Source organism: Rhagoletis zephyria, unplaced genomic scaffold (assembly GCF_001687245.7).
Source record: "Rhagoletis zephyria isolate East Lansing unplaced genomic scaffold, Rhagoletis_zephyria_1.1 Rzeph_scaffold_00669, whole genome shotgun sequence".
Lineage (NCBI taxonomy): Eukaryota > Metazoa > Arthropoda > Insecta > Diptera > Tephritidae > Rhagoletis > Rhagoletis zephyria.
This window is the reverse complement of record NW_016157753.1, coordinates 36,304-52,763: the sequence shown is the minus strand read 5'-3', so window position 1 is coordinate 52,763 and position 16,460 is coordinate 36,304. Positions and strand designations below refer to the sequence as shown.

Sequence of the window (16,460 nt, the reverse complement as noted above, 5' to 3'; positions counted from 1 at the left end):
GGAGTACCGTTAATTTTTTTATGATCCAACGATCGGATCTAAACCAAATTACGGTACCTTCTTTCCGATAAAAAAAAAAAATTATTTAAATAGGTTCAAGCGGTCCAAGGTTTTGCGGTGTCACACTCCGAAGAATTGATAACCTTTTTTGAAGTCGGTTATAAATGTTTGAGTTCTTTGTTAATGTTGTGTAAATAAAATACAATTTATGAAACTTAAATTTTTTTATTTTTATTACATACCTAGTGAACATAAAACTTGCATAAATATATTTTAAAAAGCGTATTATCTGAAGCAGTATTTTCTGATAATATCTATATATTTAGAAGTATAAATTTCTAACATATTCGCAAAGCTCGTCAACAAATGTTAAGATTTGATCTAACGATGTAAATTTTCATCACGGGTGAGTTCCAAGCTGAATTCGGAGTGGCAAAAAAAAAAAAAAAATTTTTTCTTGTGTTCTATTTATTAAAATAAAATGATTACACACTTGCAAGTTTAGAAAAACCGAGCTCATAAAGCCATAAAAGTACTCTCTCGCTCTGAGGAGTTGTATTTTTTAAGGGCACTCCGAGCGATAGCGTTATTAACCGACTTCCAAAAACGGAGGAGGTTATCAGTTCGTCGGAATCTTTTTTTTTTTTTTTTTTTTTTTTATGTATGTTACCGCATGACTTTGGACCACGTCAACCGATTTCGATAATTCTGCATCAGAAAGGTAGTGTCTCAGAGGTGGTCCCATACTAATCTGGTTAAGATCCGATCAGCGGATCATGAGATATATATATATATATTTTTTTTTTATATGGGAGTTGAAGTCGGTTTTTTTTTGCTAAAAATTACTTGTTTACATTCTCTTCACCATAAACTTCTCACATGCTCACAGGCTCACTCATGAATTTGCATTCGGCGTATTTGTAAAATAGTTTATTTGTGTTGATGGCATCATTTTCACCCCTATTGCGAATGTCGACTGGTAGTAAACGACTATTAAGCGATTATCGATGCTATTGTGAGCAGTGTTGCCACAAAATGTTTTTATTTTTTACCAAAATCACCAGAAAAACTTACCAAATTCAACAAAAAATTACCAAACTTATTTAATGTGCAGAACTGCCGACAAGCTTTTTTAAAAACGAAGTAAATTAGTACAAATTGTTAGTAATTTTCATTAGAGTTTGAATAACTCCTTTCACTAAATGGCTTTTAGTAACTTTAACGAGACCTTAACTTATTTTATTTTATTCATTTTAGTGCAGTTTTGACAAAATTTTCTTGCTAAAAAATCTTTTGTTTCACTACTTTATTTTATTCCTTTGATTAAACATGTTAAATAAAAGCTTATTTTTAAAAAAATATTTTTTTTACATTACTTTATTTTCTAATTTTTAGTCCATTTATAAAAGCGTTGTATATTAAATAGTTTTATTTTATTTTATGTACAAAATTTTGCAATAGATATTAAAATAATTCAACTTGCAATGAAAGAGAACAGAAGACTATGCAAGCAAAATGTTGTTTGCTTACGTTTTGTATAAACATACATATGTACATACATACATATAGCAGCAGTTAATTTCATTTAAAGAAATGGCGTGTCGTCCACTTCCGCTGTAGCATGGCATATATTTAGGCGCAATATTAAAGTTCTTCTGGCGAGGAAACTTCTCGAGTCTTCTAATTTTATCTCCTTGATATGATGCCTACAACGAGGTTCATATCTAGACTAGGTTGATATCTAGAATTTGCCATAAATAGCTTTGCTCTGGTTTTACGTTCTTTGGCAAATTACGCTCTGTTAGCCATAAATTTTACTAATTTTTGACCGACTTTGAATCAAGACCCCTGGACCATATAGGGAATTCATTTATATTTTAAATTGCATTGTCATCGTGATTGGAACTATGCTGAAAATTTCAAGTCTCTAACTTGTCGGGAAGTTAGTTTAAATCGATTGGAAATTTCCACGATTTGCGCGGGATGACCAAGTTAAATAAAAGCTTATAAAAAGTAAGTCGATTGAACTGGAAATTGTAAAAAATTGTGAAATATACATATGTGTCTGAATTACAGATCAAAAATTGTAAGCAACAAAAGGCAACTTGCGCGATTGGTCGAGATGATGCAGGAGAATGAGGACATAGGCAAAGGAATTTTCGGAAAGAGCAGGGGCGGAAGCTCCGATTCTATTGTGAAAGGTATACAATATTTCTTGTGCATATAACTCCGGCTACGCTGTCCACAGTGTTTTTGCGCAGAACCAACATCAAAGTTTACAAAAAACTGCATAATTTATTAATTCCGAGCACTAGAAATTTTTAAATCTTTATTTTAAATTAAAGTTGAATTCTTTCACTACACTTGTATGTTAAAGTTTTTAAACTCGGGTCACGCGTTTGGACACAAATACCCAACAGCATTATACGTATAGCCAAACCGTACCGTACTTCTTAGACTTCCATAAAGTTTATCAATGAGGAAAACAGCTTTTCCCGCAAATCCTGTAAAACCTGCAAAACGTGAAGCATCTGGAACGCAACTTATATTCATAACATTCACATACCTATGTACACACACTTCATCTTCCTCATCACTAAACCATATTTCAACTGTATCAATTTTTTAAATTTTATAATAAAAGCAGTTATTTTAAAAATGATGTAAATGAATCACTAAAGAAACAAATGTAAACAAACAAACAGCTGTTTACCATTCAGTCAACCATTCACAATAGTACAAATTTGTATCGATCAAGTTACACAATTGCAAAATAAAAGATGATCGACTCGATCGACAAATTTCTATTCCTGCCTTATGCCTTTTATTTTTATCACTCCGAGTTTTCAAGTGATGCGAAAAATATTTATCACCAACATTTTTAAAACGCAAAGCTTTAAACAACAAACCATAAGAGCTTCTTTTCGCCAAACTTTAAATTCAGAAACTGACAATAGAGAAAAGACCGAATCTAGAAAAATCGATGACAAACAACCAAGAAGAACAAAAAGTGTTCCACCGTCTCATCCTCTCCAAGGCAGGATGGGCAAATGGAGTTGTCATTTACGCCTATCGCAGTCAGATGTTTGTGCCTCAAGTGAACAGTCAGCAGTCCAACAAGGTGTATGCAGTCCCGTCTATCAATGAGAGCAAAGAACTAAATAGACCTTCTGAGATTGAAGGCAATATCAGTTTTGCCCACCTGCGTCCACTCGATGCTTCCCAGTCATTTGTGAGCGAAGTATTCACCCAGTTTCTGATGGTGGCTTCGATGGCCGAGGTAGGGAGTGCTATAGCTAGTTGCGTATCGAGGAATGCCTGGTCTAAGCCTACTGTGGCCAAATGGTCAGATGTCTCATTACCAGTTGCTCCCGAGTGACCTGGCACCGAGAGTAAAGCAAGCTTCTTATGTTTACCAACATAATTTAATAGATTCTTGCATTTCCGATCCAGTCTGAAAGTACCTAGTTAGAGGGCTGGCCAATGCCTTAAGTGCAGCTTGGCTATCCCTGCAGACACGTAAAATCCTTGCCCCCCTCCACATACTTTCCATCATGTAGTCTATGGCTTTGACGATTGCATATCCATACCTCAGCCTGGAAGACCGAAGCATATTCGCCAAGAGAAAAGTGAAGCTTATTACCNTCACTAAAGAAACAAATGTAAACAAACAAACAGCTGTTTACCATTCAGTCAACCATTCACAATAGTACAAATTTGTATCGATCAAGTTACACAATTGCAAAATAAAAGATGATCGACTCGATCGACAAATTTCTATTCCTGCCTTATGCCTTTTATTTTTATCACTCCGAGTTTTCAAGTGATGCGAAAAATATTTATCACCAACATTTTTAAAACGCAAAGCTTTAAACAACAAACCATAAGAGCTTCTTTTCGCCAAACTTTAAATTCAGAAACTGACAATAGAGAAAAGACCGAATCTAGAAAAATCGATGACAAACAACCAAGAAGAACAAAAAGTGTTCCACCGTCTCATCCTCTCCAAGGCAGGATGGGCAAATGGAGTTGTCATTTACGCCTATCGCAGTCAGATGTTTGTGCCTCAAGTGAACAGTCAGCAGTCCAACAAGGTGTATGCAGTCCCGTCTATCAATGAGAGCAAAGAACTAAATAGACCTTCTGAGATTGAAGGCAATATCAGTTTTGCCCACCTGCGTCCACTCGATGCTTCCCAGTCATTTGTGAGCGAAGTATTCACCCAGTTTCTGATGGTGGCTTCGATGGCCGAGGTAGGGAGTGCTATAGCTAGTTGCGTATCGAGGAATGCCTGGTCTAAGCCTACTGTGGCCAAATGGTCAGATGTCTCATTACCAGTTGCTCCCGAGTGACCTGGCACCGAGAGTAAAGCAAGCTTCTTATGTTTACCAACATAATTTAATAGATTCTTGCATTTCCGATCCAGTCTGAAAGTACCTAGTTAGAGGGCTGGCCAATGCCTTAAGTGCAGCTTGGCTATCCCTGCAGACACGTAAAATCCTTGCCCCCCTCCACATACTTTCCATCATGTAGTCTATGGCTTTGACGATTGCATATCCATACCTCAGCCTGGAAGACCGAAGCATATTCGCCAAGAGAAAAGTGAAGCTTATTACCATTAACTTCGAAAAAGACCCCAGATTCTGATCCAGAGTCAGTTTTGGAGCCATCAGTAATGTGTGAGTCCTGGTTCAGTGCTGGAATTAAACCAGCAGTCAGCCTCAGGGAACTCAACATTATAGAATCTCTTCAACAAAGGTAACGGTGGCGTGCTATCATGTGGCACTGAATAGACACAAAGGACCTTGTTATGAATTGCATTCGATTTTCGATCTTCTCTGGCTATCGAAGATCGAAAGTAAAATTCGTGTTATCAGCTATGCAAGCGTGTGGAAATTTTCTTTGAGTATCGAATTTTCTGTCGAAAAGAAAATGGCTTTCGTTGGTGTACAAGTGTTAGAAAGTTGTGAAAAATTTATGATTTTGCTTTTGTTTCCTTACTTTTTGGCGGCTAGACACTAATTTTAAACATTTTCTTTTTAATTTCATGCAGTTCTAACGTCGTGAATACTAAACACAAGCTCGAAAGGCCGGTTTTACTTATGAAAGAAAATCCCAATACCCTGTTGGCACGATCTTTGAAAATAAAATCATGGAGCTGTTTAAAGTTTTAATATATTTTAAATAGATTTGGATCATAAAATTTCTTAAATATATTGTATGTCAAAATATATTCGAAATACTGCACTTAAAATCTCTTAAACGTTTTCTGCTCCTGGCCAGTTTTCTGAGCTCTCATCCTCTGACGAATCGTTCAACCAGAACTCCGATGTACTAATTAAATTTTTTTACCACGTTTTTAAAACTCGCTTTCTTTTTTATTTCATTTTAATTTGCAAAAATTTACATATGACTATTTAGTTTGCTCGATTTGTAAACAAAGCTTCTAAGCGGTGAAAAATATACTATTGTGAACAACCTCAACGAACGATATTCACAATAGCGCTATTCTTCATCGAATGAGCGCCATAATACCAAATGAAAACTCGTTCGGTCAGCACTTTCGACCATAGTCGAAGATCGAATGCAACTCATAATAGGGGCCAAGTGCTCAAAGCTCTTCCGCCAGCAATTTCCGCCTCGCCCCACAGAGAGTTATACCAACATCCGTTTCTTTTTAGCCTGCAGGTGGCTTTTAAGGCGTCCACACGTATGAAGACACAAAGTGCAGAAGTGCGTTAAGAGTACTATACATAATGGGGCGATTATGGGTGACAGGTCAACCGCAGTTGGGTTGCCGATGGGCAACGCCACTGATATGAAAATGTATATTATGAATAGCAACTATAGTTAAGTTCTATAAAGTTAAAGGTATTCAAATTTTGAAGAACCGGCAACTAAGACTTGAGTGCAAATAAGCTGAAGAAACAGTTGAAAAAAGAAATAAATTATCTCAATAAAAATTTTCGGCGGCAACCACAAAAATGCAGTTGCCAATATAGCAACACGGTTGCCAGCTTTCAGTTGCCAGCTGCCATCTGTAATACTATTTCAGCCACTGGCCACCCACCTGAAGTTCGGTTGCATTCCGTAACCGACCCATAGTTTTCGTGGACCCTCACTTACAACTCTTGTACCCCCATATTTTTTCACTCCAACGTAGACCCCGTCGAGTCTCCCGTGGACCCCTGGGGTCCACCTGGACCACCTTGGGAATCACTGCTTTAGACAGAAGGACGTAAATTGCAAATTTTACTGGGTGTAGATAATTGCTAATCTTACATATTAACAGATAATCTCAGTACTGCCATATCTGCTCATTATAAGGAAATAGAGATGAGTTTGGACTTGGGGCCGTGGCACCTCCCTCCCTGAAATTTAAAATCAGCTATAACATAAGAACCCTTTTTATGTCACAATTTGTTATATTTTGAATGAATGTCGTGCCGAGTGCAAGTCGTTTTTCGAGAGTCGAGTCGTATAGAAAATTGCATGGCATTGCCTAAAATTTCGAGTCCTAAATTTTCGAGGACTTTCGTCGTTTACTTATTTCTGCACGACATTAGGCCATGCCAATATCGTCGAGTCGTACAATTTAGTCTAGTTTACGACTTACGCAATGAGGCTGAATATAATTGGTCATAACAAGGGAATATCCAAATTAAATCCCTTAACTGTGGCAACATTCCACTTTCTGAAGAAATAAATGTACATACTGTAAAAATTTGAAATTTGAACTAATTACTTTGAAAAAAAAAATCAAATCTTGTTATTATTGGACCCAAATTCGTGATATGAAATTAGTAATTTGAAGTAGTTTACACTGCTTAATTAGCAACAAAAGATACAATTGTTCTTTGATTAAACTAAAAATGTGCAAAGTTAATATGTATAAATTAGATGCGAGATATCAAGTCAGAAATGACAGGAGAGGGCGGTCTCATAAAAAAGTTCATTAAGGTTGCCCTACCTTACGTTTTTTGCACGCTTACGCACATTGTGAACCATAGCATCACGACCTCTTGTTTTCCGAACGTGTGGAAATTACGTCTGTAAGGCCGGTGGCGAAAAACTCATCTGCAAGTACTCCGACCGATTAATCAACATCGGCATCGGCCACTTTTGACCTATTACTAGCCGATTCTTTTTTACTTTTCCACAACCAAAAACTCACCAAAGAAAATGCTGTGAGTTTTTCGGAAGAAAAGTGTACACAACTCTGACAGTTAAAACTCGTTCTCACACTTCCTGAATCGCAAAATGAAGAGTGTACACAATTTTCAATTTACACTTGGAAACTCACAGATTTTTTTTACTATTAACTTATTCTCAAACCGACCTTCTTTTAATCCAGTTTGCTTTGTACTTCTAAAACACAACATTGAGCTTCGGCGGCACAAAACGCGATATGTTACAATCTACATTACAAGTACATCAGCTTTTATTATTGCATCATGTTTATTTTATATATATCGGCACAGATTGCGAAGGGAGCTTTTATTTGAATAATAGGGGCCTTCACACTCATTTCGGTAGTTTTGGTAAACTGCTGGTTGTTACTCGGTAATTTAATCAACTGTGATTCACAGTCTGTGAACGTCCTTTTCAGCATACATTTAATAGGCTGGTAAATTATGTAGCTTTTTCCCAATAAAAGGAAATTCTTATTGAAGGTAAAAATTTCAAATAATGCAAAAAAGTTAGAAATCAAATATTATTTATCATTTGGTCGAAAACGCTGTTGTTATGAATTTCGGCGGCGGGCGGATTTAAAACTGATTAAATATCGAATAGCTGATTGCAGTTTACCCACTACCAGAAAATTATAAAGTATGCCACCACGATACCAATCTAAATGTGAAGACCTCTAATTTATCAACACAGAATTGGGCGGTTAGTTGTAGTGAAATGTATAGTTTACTAAAAATTTTCCATTGGTTTCTGCCGAGTACCTGCAAACTTTTGGTAAGTTGGGATTTGTAAAAAACGTAAAAGTCTGTAAAATAAAAGTTTTCATAGTTGTATTTTTATTATCATTAAATTTTCCTTTTGTTTTTAATGGTTTAATAAGATAGTATTTAGCTTTAATATGTATCTATTCATATTTATTTATACTTATAGATGATTATGATATAAGGATATCTGAAGTTATAATTTTTTTCAGTTTTTATATTTTCTTTCATAAAATTTTACATTTATTAAACTATGTATGACTAATGATGATTTCGTTTCTTCCAAAAAATGTTGCCTTTCGCCGGTGCAAAATGTGTTAGATGTTACACTCAACCCTGCAAAAGGGCATGTTTTTGCCTCCTTGTCCGTTTTTAGCTCACGCAATTCATAATATTGTCGTTTTAAGCAACTATCTGATTTTCAAGGCAACCATCACCCTTGACAAAGCTTCAAAGAGCAGGGAATGTGCCTTTTTTGCCTTACAAGAGTGTGACATTTTAAGAAACGTTTGCCTTTATTTTAGACCCGAACACGAAAAGATAAAGGGGAAATTAAAAGGCGAATTTTTTGGGTAGAAACGAAATCACCATAATTTTAAGATAATACAATTCATAGATGCGCTGACTCTGAAATCATATTTTTTGCATAGCTGATATTTACTTAATTTGCTCAACATTTGCTTATTCGCAAATCTTTTTAGTAAACGAATGGCTTGAAACGTATAATGTTGATTTAAATTTTAGAATAACATAAATCATGAATAATACAATTGAGATGATTAATATGTGTGTAGTTTGGCTTTTAAATAAGGAATCTTAGGTTAAATATTTACTATTGCTGATTAAGGTATTTTTTTAATCATAACGAATTTAATAAAACAACGGAAAATGTTTGTGCATTTCGAAATACAGCACGAAATTCGATAACGTCTTTCTATCAATCTTTTAATTTTACAAGCGCTTCACTGCACAATGGAATGCCACAAATAAGTATTTTCATTACGAGTACAAAAGAACTAGCAAACATATCAGTACAAATAAGCAGACGAAGTACATTTTCTTGTGTTAGCGTATGTCTGATGCAATAAATAGCTTAAATTTAAGATATCTAGACAAAAAGAAAAATAATAAACAAATGAATATTAAGAATTTATATTTAAAAAGTAGATGCAAACCATATTTCACCATCCTCGTTACTTTAATTTGAAATAAATCATATTATATGCATATGATAGTAGTATTTAGCAAGCCAACCGTTAATAACATAATCCTTAGAAACCAATGAAGGCGCTAATAATCGGTGTTGGCTGAGACAATTCACTCGAAATCATCATTCACTCTGATGCCACAGTGAATTACACTGCATGTAAAATTTCCCATTTCAATTCTTTACTCTTAGTTTTTTTTTTAACAAATTTGGAGGCACTCTGGCAATGCATACATAGTATACGTAAACAATGTACGCTGATAACGGGAACTGATCGCGACAACAAACCTAGTTATATTTTTTGCATTTGCCAAATGTTTCTCTGTGCAACGCTCCCAAAGGTTTGTTTGAATTTTACAGTCAAGTTTACAGTATCACACATTACTGTCTGTGCCTACCGCGCCGGTGAAGGAAAATGGTTGAGCATTGTTCACAATACTGGCGCGATCATTCGTTGTGGCGCCTGGTGTGCCCGCTAAGCCTGATTGAACAGCAGCTTGGCGCATTTCTTCCGCGGAAGCCCTAGTAGCGAGAAAAAAGTTAGTTAAACAGCGTAATTATACATACATACATACATATTTATATGAAAAACTATAAATCGTATTTTAAATTAAACATGCATTCAGTTATATAGAGAGAAGAAATCTGAAAAAAAACAACATTTAACACGATTTCATGATACATAGTCACTGACAAAAGTATTCGTAAATTAGTTTTTTCACAATATTCAAAATGTTTTCCATCATAAATCTTTTTCGTTAACTTTCTTTTAAAATGTAGCCTATTCTATAACAAAAACCATATAAATCATTATTGCAAACTTTGTACAAAATTCATAAAAATGAATCAAACTTAATTAAAGTTTCATCCAAATTTCAAACTTTTTATTCAGAATGTTTAGAAAAATTTTCGGTATGTAGTTTGTCGAGGGTGTTGCGCATTTTCTTCCATATAAAAATATGGAAACAAATACACAACACCTCCGACAACAAATTTTTTAGCTACTTGAAACTTGCACTTTATTATACTAAAATTGAACGGGCTATAGAGCTGCGTACCGAAATTTAGTTCTTAAAATTCTGAATAAAAAATTTTAAATTTCAATTGAAATTTTTTAAAGTTTTATTCATTTTTACGAATTTTGTACAAAAATTGCAAGAATGATTTATATGGTTTTTGTTATAGAAAAGATGTATGATGGAAAACATTTTGAATGTTGTGAAAAAACTAATTTACGAATATTTCTGAGAGTGACTGCATATGCATAGTAGAGCTCTTGTTAAAAATCGACAATCCGATTAGCAACTTTTTTGATAGTACGTAGTCGAATAAGAATTAATCGATTCGACTAAACGCTCATTATCAAGAAATCGAAATAATTCAAATAGTGACAGTTGTTTACAATAAAAGTATTGTTATAGCGCGGTTGGGTTTCCTATAGCTACTCAAAATATATATAAAATAAACCACTGCTTATTGAAAGAAAATAACCGCTCTAAAAATCGAGAACGAATGGTTAGTTGAATAGTTGTTTGTGAGCGGCTAGTTGAAAAAGTCGAAAGAAAACGTTTAGTCGATTAAGTGAAATCGACTACATTTTGAAAACTTTTGCTAACCGATTATCCGATTAGTCGATTAACAAGAGTGCATAGAATAAGTCGAATGCTTATTCGATACCCTCTGTCTACAATTTTCACAAAATTTAATTCCTGGTGTATATTATAATCAATCAGAAATGACAGTTAAATCACAGATGGGCTTAAAGGTAATGCAACTTCAGGTATGGGAATATAATCAAAACTACTTGACTACTTGAAATATAAATATTTAAAGATAACATTCCGCATTGATCGAATCAAAAGTGAAAATAATAATTACGAGAGCGAAAGAAGGAAAATAAAGAAGTTTGTAAGTTTTTAAATCTTAGACGTCAATTATTCTCGGTGACAGGTGTAGACACTACGAATATATAGTCCCTTCATAACTTTACGACACTCACATATTGACAAGATATGACCATTTGTCTTAATATCTTTTAATTTTAATCACCTGTTTAAAAAAATATAGTAAATTCTTTAATAAAAGCCATATAAATCCAAGTTTGAATCTTTCGGTTTTTTATATGTATGCACATAAAAATATGAATGACTTGAAAAATATATGGGTTGTTCACACTTTCCTGTTTATCAGGTTATCTGGTTATGTGGTTATATTTTTTATTCAGTTTCCACCAATAACATACGCTACAGAATAATAATTTTTAACCAGATAACCAGTCAAGTGTGAACAATCCAAAACTAAAAATTAAAAATATTTCCATAACCGTTCATTACCGTTCTTATTCATTTTTACTATAAGAACGTATTTTACGAAAAACATCTGTATTCAACAGTTACGATAAATTAATAAGTCCCGACTTAATGAGTATTACCTCGATGTATATGTATCTCATTTCATATCAGGGGGTAACAGAAAAATGCATTGCCACGTTAGTTACCGATATCGCTAAGGAATTGGATTTTGACATTGTCCCTCCACGCTGAAGATTATTATCGAAAGGTAATATTTGTACCGCTATTGCATAATATTTTGCTCCATCTCCGGAAAAGATTGCCGAAAGAGTTATTAAACTTTTTTGATTTGAAGTTTTTACTCTCATCTAAAATTGGGGAATATACTTAATAGATAGAGGAAAACGAAACGAATTTTTCTAAGAAAAAGAAGCTATCAATTTGGAAGAAGAGTATAAAGAAAGACTGATAGGTCTAGCACTTTTACACGTACACTTAGATATTGAAATTGACAGTGAACGGATAATAGAAAAATTCGCAAAAGGAAAGCGCGAAATTGAGTTTGCAATTTAAATTATTATAATTTTATTAATAAGTAATAAGTAAGTATTTAGATGTATACATACGGTGACCATCCGTTCTGTTTTTTGCAGGACCGTACTGTTTTTCAAAGGTCGGTCCTGCGTAATTTTCCAAACCTGAAAAACCTGAAAATGTACTGCTTTTTTCCAAGTGTCCTGCATTTGTCCCGCATTTTATCCGTAATTTTAAAATTATCGGACAATGGATGGATTTTTTCAAAAAAGTGTTTCTTGGTACTTTTCGTAGCTTTTCTTCAATATCTCATGAAAAAATCTCCCAATCAACGTAAGCGACTTACATCTCGAAGGGTATTGATGTGCCTCTTACCAAAATATATAACTTGTGGCGACTTCAATGAAAATTATTAGTGCTACAGGCGACCATTTGCATTTTGTCGTCAAAGTCGAAAAAAGTGAGATGTTCAATCAAAATGCGCAGTTTTATTTGATTATTTTTTTCATTCGTTTAAAAATTCGATAAAGAAGATATATCATTACAGTAAATTTTGAGCCAGAGATAATGCAAATCGGATTATAAATGTAAATGCAATGAAGTGCAATCTGCACAAATTATATATCTTTGTAAAGGGCACATAAATACCTTTGTAACTCGTCGTTTACGTCGATTCATGACGTCGATTTTTGACAAATAACTGCGAAAAGCACAAAAAACTAAAAAAATGGTATTGTTTTCGTTTTGAACGACTCAAAATTTGTCTGTAAAATAATCTTTTAAAGATTTTCATTTTTCGTGTAAGCTATTGTAATTATAATATGTTTTACTATACTTTTATAAATATTCATGTAAAAAAAGATTAATATCGATGAAGAAAACGTGATTCGTTTTTAAAGTTTAAAATGTATTAAGAATTTAGAATCATAAATACTCTTTTGATATTTTTATACTACGTAAATATATGTAGGCATATTTTTGAAAAATTGTCCTTCATTTTGAATCCATATTTATGGTCACCGTATGTATACATAATATATTGCTTTAATAAACCCAGCGTATAACTTTTTATCATTTTTTTTTTTTACAAAATATTCCAATTGTTTTATTACAGGGCACTCTGTAAATGGACCTTGCGCCAAATTCACAAAATGAAACTTCCTAAAAGTCAAATTATATCACACTTCACACTTCATTTGCATGAAAATGAAGTGAGGGTTCAAGCAGGTTGGATGCTTGTAGGTAATAAAGCTCGAACTTTTATTGGTAACTCCCCGGTGAACCAAGTTAGATGCCTGTAGTTTAACGTTATTTGACAAGTTGAAAATCGAGTGTCCTATAACTTTACGCAAATGGTTTTTTTTTTTATCTTTTATTAGAATTTTTTCAGACTTTTTTCACAATACATTGTTATTGTTTATTCTGCGATTGTGACAAAAATTTGGTAACCGCTAACTTAGGCTCTCGATTCAATTTTTCTTCATAAAATTTGTATATGTCTCAGTTACAAAATTAAATTTTCGGTAACAATCAGAATAACTGGTGTAAAAACCTATATTAAACTTTTATTAAAAAACAAAACATTAATTTCCCTTAATCTCTAACTTGCCTGATTGAAGTTTATTATTTTTATTTTTCAGCTTATTTCTGGAAATTTTAGCAAAATGTGAATAATCCTAATATGAAATGGGTATATCCTCAACGAAATTATAGCTCAAATAAAAATTGATACAATAGTTGGATTGCGTGAGTCTGCTGTTTGACTGTGAAATAGATGACTAAGTATTTTATAAAATCAACAATCTACATACATATATGTACATACATACACTGCAATAAATTTACTAAAAGTCTAACTCACAATATGTACTAACAAAGCCAACTAAATAAGATAGACAAATTAAAAGTATTAAATTAACTATATAGAACACTAAGGTGCTTTAGCAGCAATAAAATTTTGGTGACAAATAACAAGATCAACGGAAATAAGGTCAACTGACACTATTTCGCTTACTGGTGCGAAATAAAGTCAATTGACATTATTACCTTTTCAAAAGCGAAATAAAATCCATTGACATTATTGCTCTTTCAAACATTAAATTTGCAAGTTCTGGATCATTTCTACATTCTTTCTCCAAATATTTCTCGTATTCCAGCTCTTGGTTTTTTCTCATCGTGTTTTTATTATATTCGTAATTTAAAATTTTTTAATAAAATCAATTCGTATCTCACGTGCGATGAAAGAACACAATTTTTTTTCTTTGAATCGACATGCGTTAAGCATTGTTGACGCTATTTCCATTTGAATGAGGAAATATCATCATTTACTTTATTTCCAACTTTTTGTTGACTTTATTTCGCTTTTGGAAAGGTAATAATGTATGCCAGTATGCGAAATAGCGTCAGTTGACCTCATTTCCGTTGATCTTGTTACCTGTCACCAAAATTTTATTGTGAGAAATTAAGTAAGTATATTTATCATTTTCTAGGGAAAAAATATAATATTTGCCTGTGAGTTTGTTAAATTGGCGACCGGCGTGTTGTTTTTTTAGAGAGCTTCAAACGATGATTTAAAAAGTTTTTGTATTTACGTATTCTGTAGTACATAAATTTGGCAGTATATTCGCTTTTCTGCATGTACAGCATCGTTCCATGTACAACAACAATATCCGTCAACTGACATACGTCTGCGAAGAGCTATTTAAGGGAGCTGCCTGGCGTTATTTCAGCTCTAGCGCAAATCGTAATGCTTATTTATTTCAGTTAAAAAACGAAATGTATAAATGTACTCATATATATCACCATACTGAATCTTATGACATTTGAAATCTACACTTTTAACTGTTAAAATATGTACATACATATATTTATTTAATTAAATCTTTCATTCAATTGAAAGTTCAACAATTCCTTCCAACAAATATTAATTAAATTCGGAACTAAATATATTCTCTTATAAGATACACATTAAACTCCAGAAATTATACTATACTTTAATTTTTTAATTTTCTTTGGTTATACAATTGTAATTCACTTATACCACTCTTCTACATATGTACATAGGAAAAGTAGGAACGGTTCTGCATTTCGGCAATACACGAAAGACATAAATGGTTAAAAATTATATTAAGAAACATTTCTCTTTAATCAGCTTTTGTACGTAGTATGTGTAATTTTATTGAAATATTGTGTGGAGGAGATGTACACAGTCCATGTTAACTCAAATAGAAATTGGGAGCAAAAATTTTCTACGCCCAAGTATAATAGACATTTTATTTTATTATATTATATATTGTTTATAAATGAATTATATTTTTATAAGTCTTATGTTTTGAGTAGTATGTTTTTGAGCAAAATACACCATAGTAATTTTAAAATTTCAAAATTACATTTCTCGACTGAAAAATAAGATATTCGAGCTAACTCGATGGCACAGAGTGTGCTTCTTAACACTTCGACAGAAGCAATATTTTGATATGAAACGAAATGGCTTTAAAAGCTAATGTAATTTCCTTTCGAGGAAAAATATTGCCATTGTGCCACAATCACTCCTTGACCTTAAAAAAAATTTGTTAAAAACAGTGTTATTAGAAAAAAACATGCAAAATCCAACGGATATATTAAAAAAAAATTTTTTTATTGTACTAATATTATAGATTTTGAGACGATTAATACGATTCCACTGTTTAAAAAACGACAAAAAAATTTCACCCCTCAATTTAAAAAATGAATTATATATTGCATTTTTTATGATTTGCAGGCAGCTGTTCGTCCTTTACACAATTTTATATCCCTCGAACAACAAGTCAGTTTTTGTGTTATTCAAGACCTTTAATTTAAGCCAAGGTAGAAGTCTCTAGGCCCTTTGCGAGCTAAATTATTACGATTCTGAAGTTAAACTTCGAAATTTCATTCGACATTTTACGCAATTTTTATTTATTTTTTTTAATTTTGGAGTAAAAACTAGTACAGCAGTTTCGAAGTTTGGTTTAAAATTGTTATATCTTGGCTCTCAGGGGGCGTAGAGGCTTCTACCTTGGCTCAAATTAAAGGTCTTGAATTGCACTTAATGTTCGAAGGATATAAAATTGAGTGAAGGATGCGCAGCTGCATGCAAATAGAAAGAAATGCAATAAATAATGCATTTTTTAAATTAAGGTGTTAAATTTTTTTTTCGAATTTTGAACAGTGTTATCATGTTGCTCGTCTGAAAATCTATAATACTAGTATAATAAAAAATACATACATTTTTTGTTTTGGAATAAATCCCGTTGATTTTGCATGTTTNATTATATTTTTATAAGTCTTATGTTTTGAGTAGTATGTTTTTGAGCAAAATACACCATAGTAATTTTAAAATTTCAAAATTACATTTCTCGACTGAAAAATAAGATATTCGAGCTAACTCGATGGCACAGAGTGTGCTTCTTAACACTTCGACAGAAGCAATATTTTGATATGAAACGAAATGGCTTT

General features: G+C 32.9%; 1 protein-coding gene across 1 annotated transcript in view; it reads right to left on the bottom strand.

Annotated features, from left to right (window-relative positions):
- Positions 1 to 8,856: 8,856 nt before the first annotated feature.
- Positions 8,857 to 16,460, bottom strand: part of fwe (calcium channel flower) — a 36,234-nt gene continuing 28,630 nt past the window's right edge. Inside the window, exon 3 of the mRNA XM_017613474.1 lies at positions 8,857 to 9,681. Coding sequence (XP_017468963.1) covers positions 9,534 to 9,681 — 148 coding nt within the window. The 3' untranslated portion in view covers positions 8,857 to 9,533. The remainder of the gene's footprint in view (positions 9,682 to 16,460) is intronic.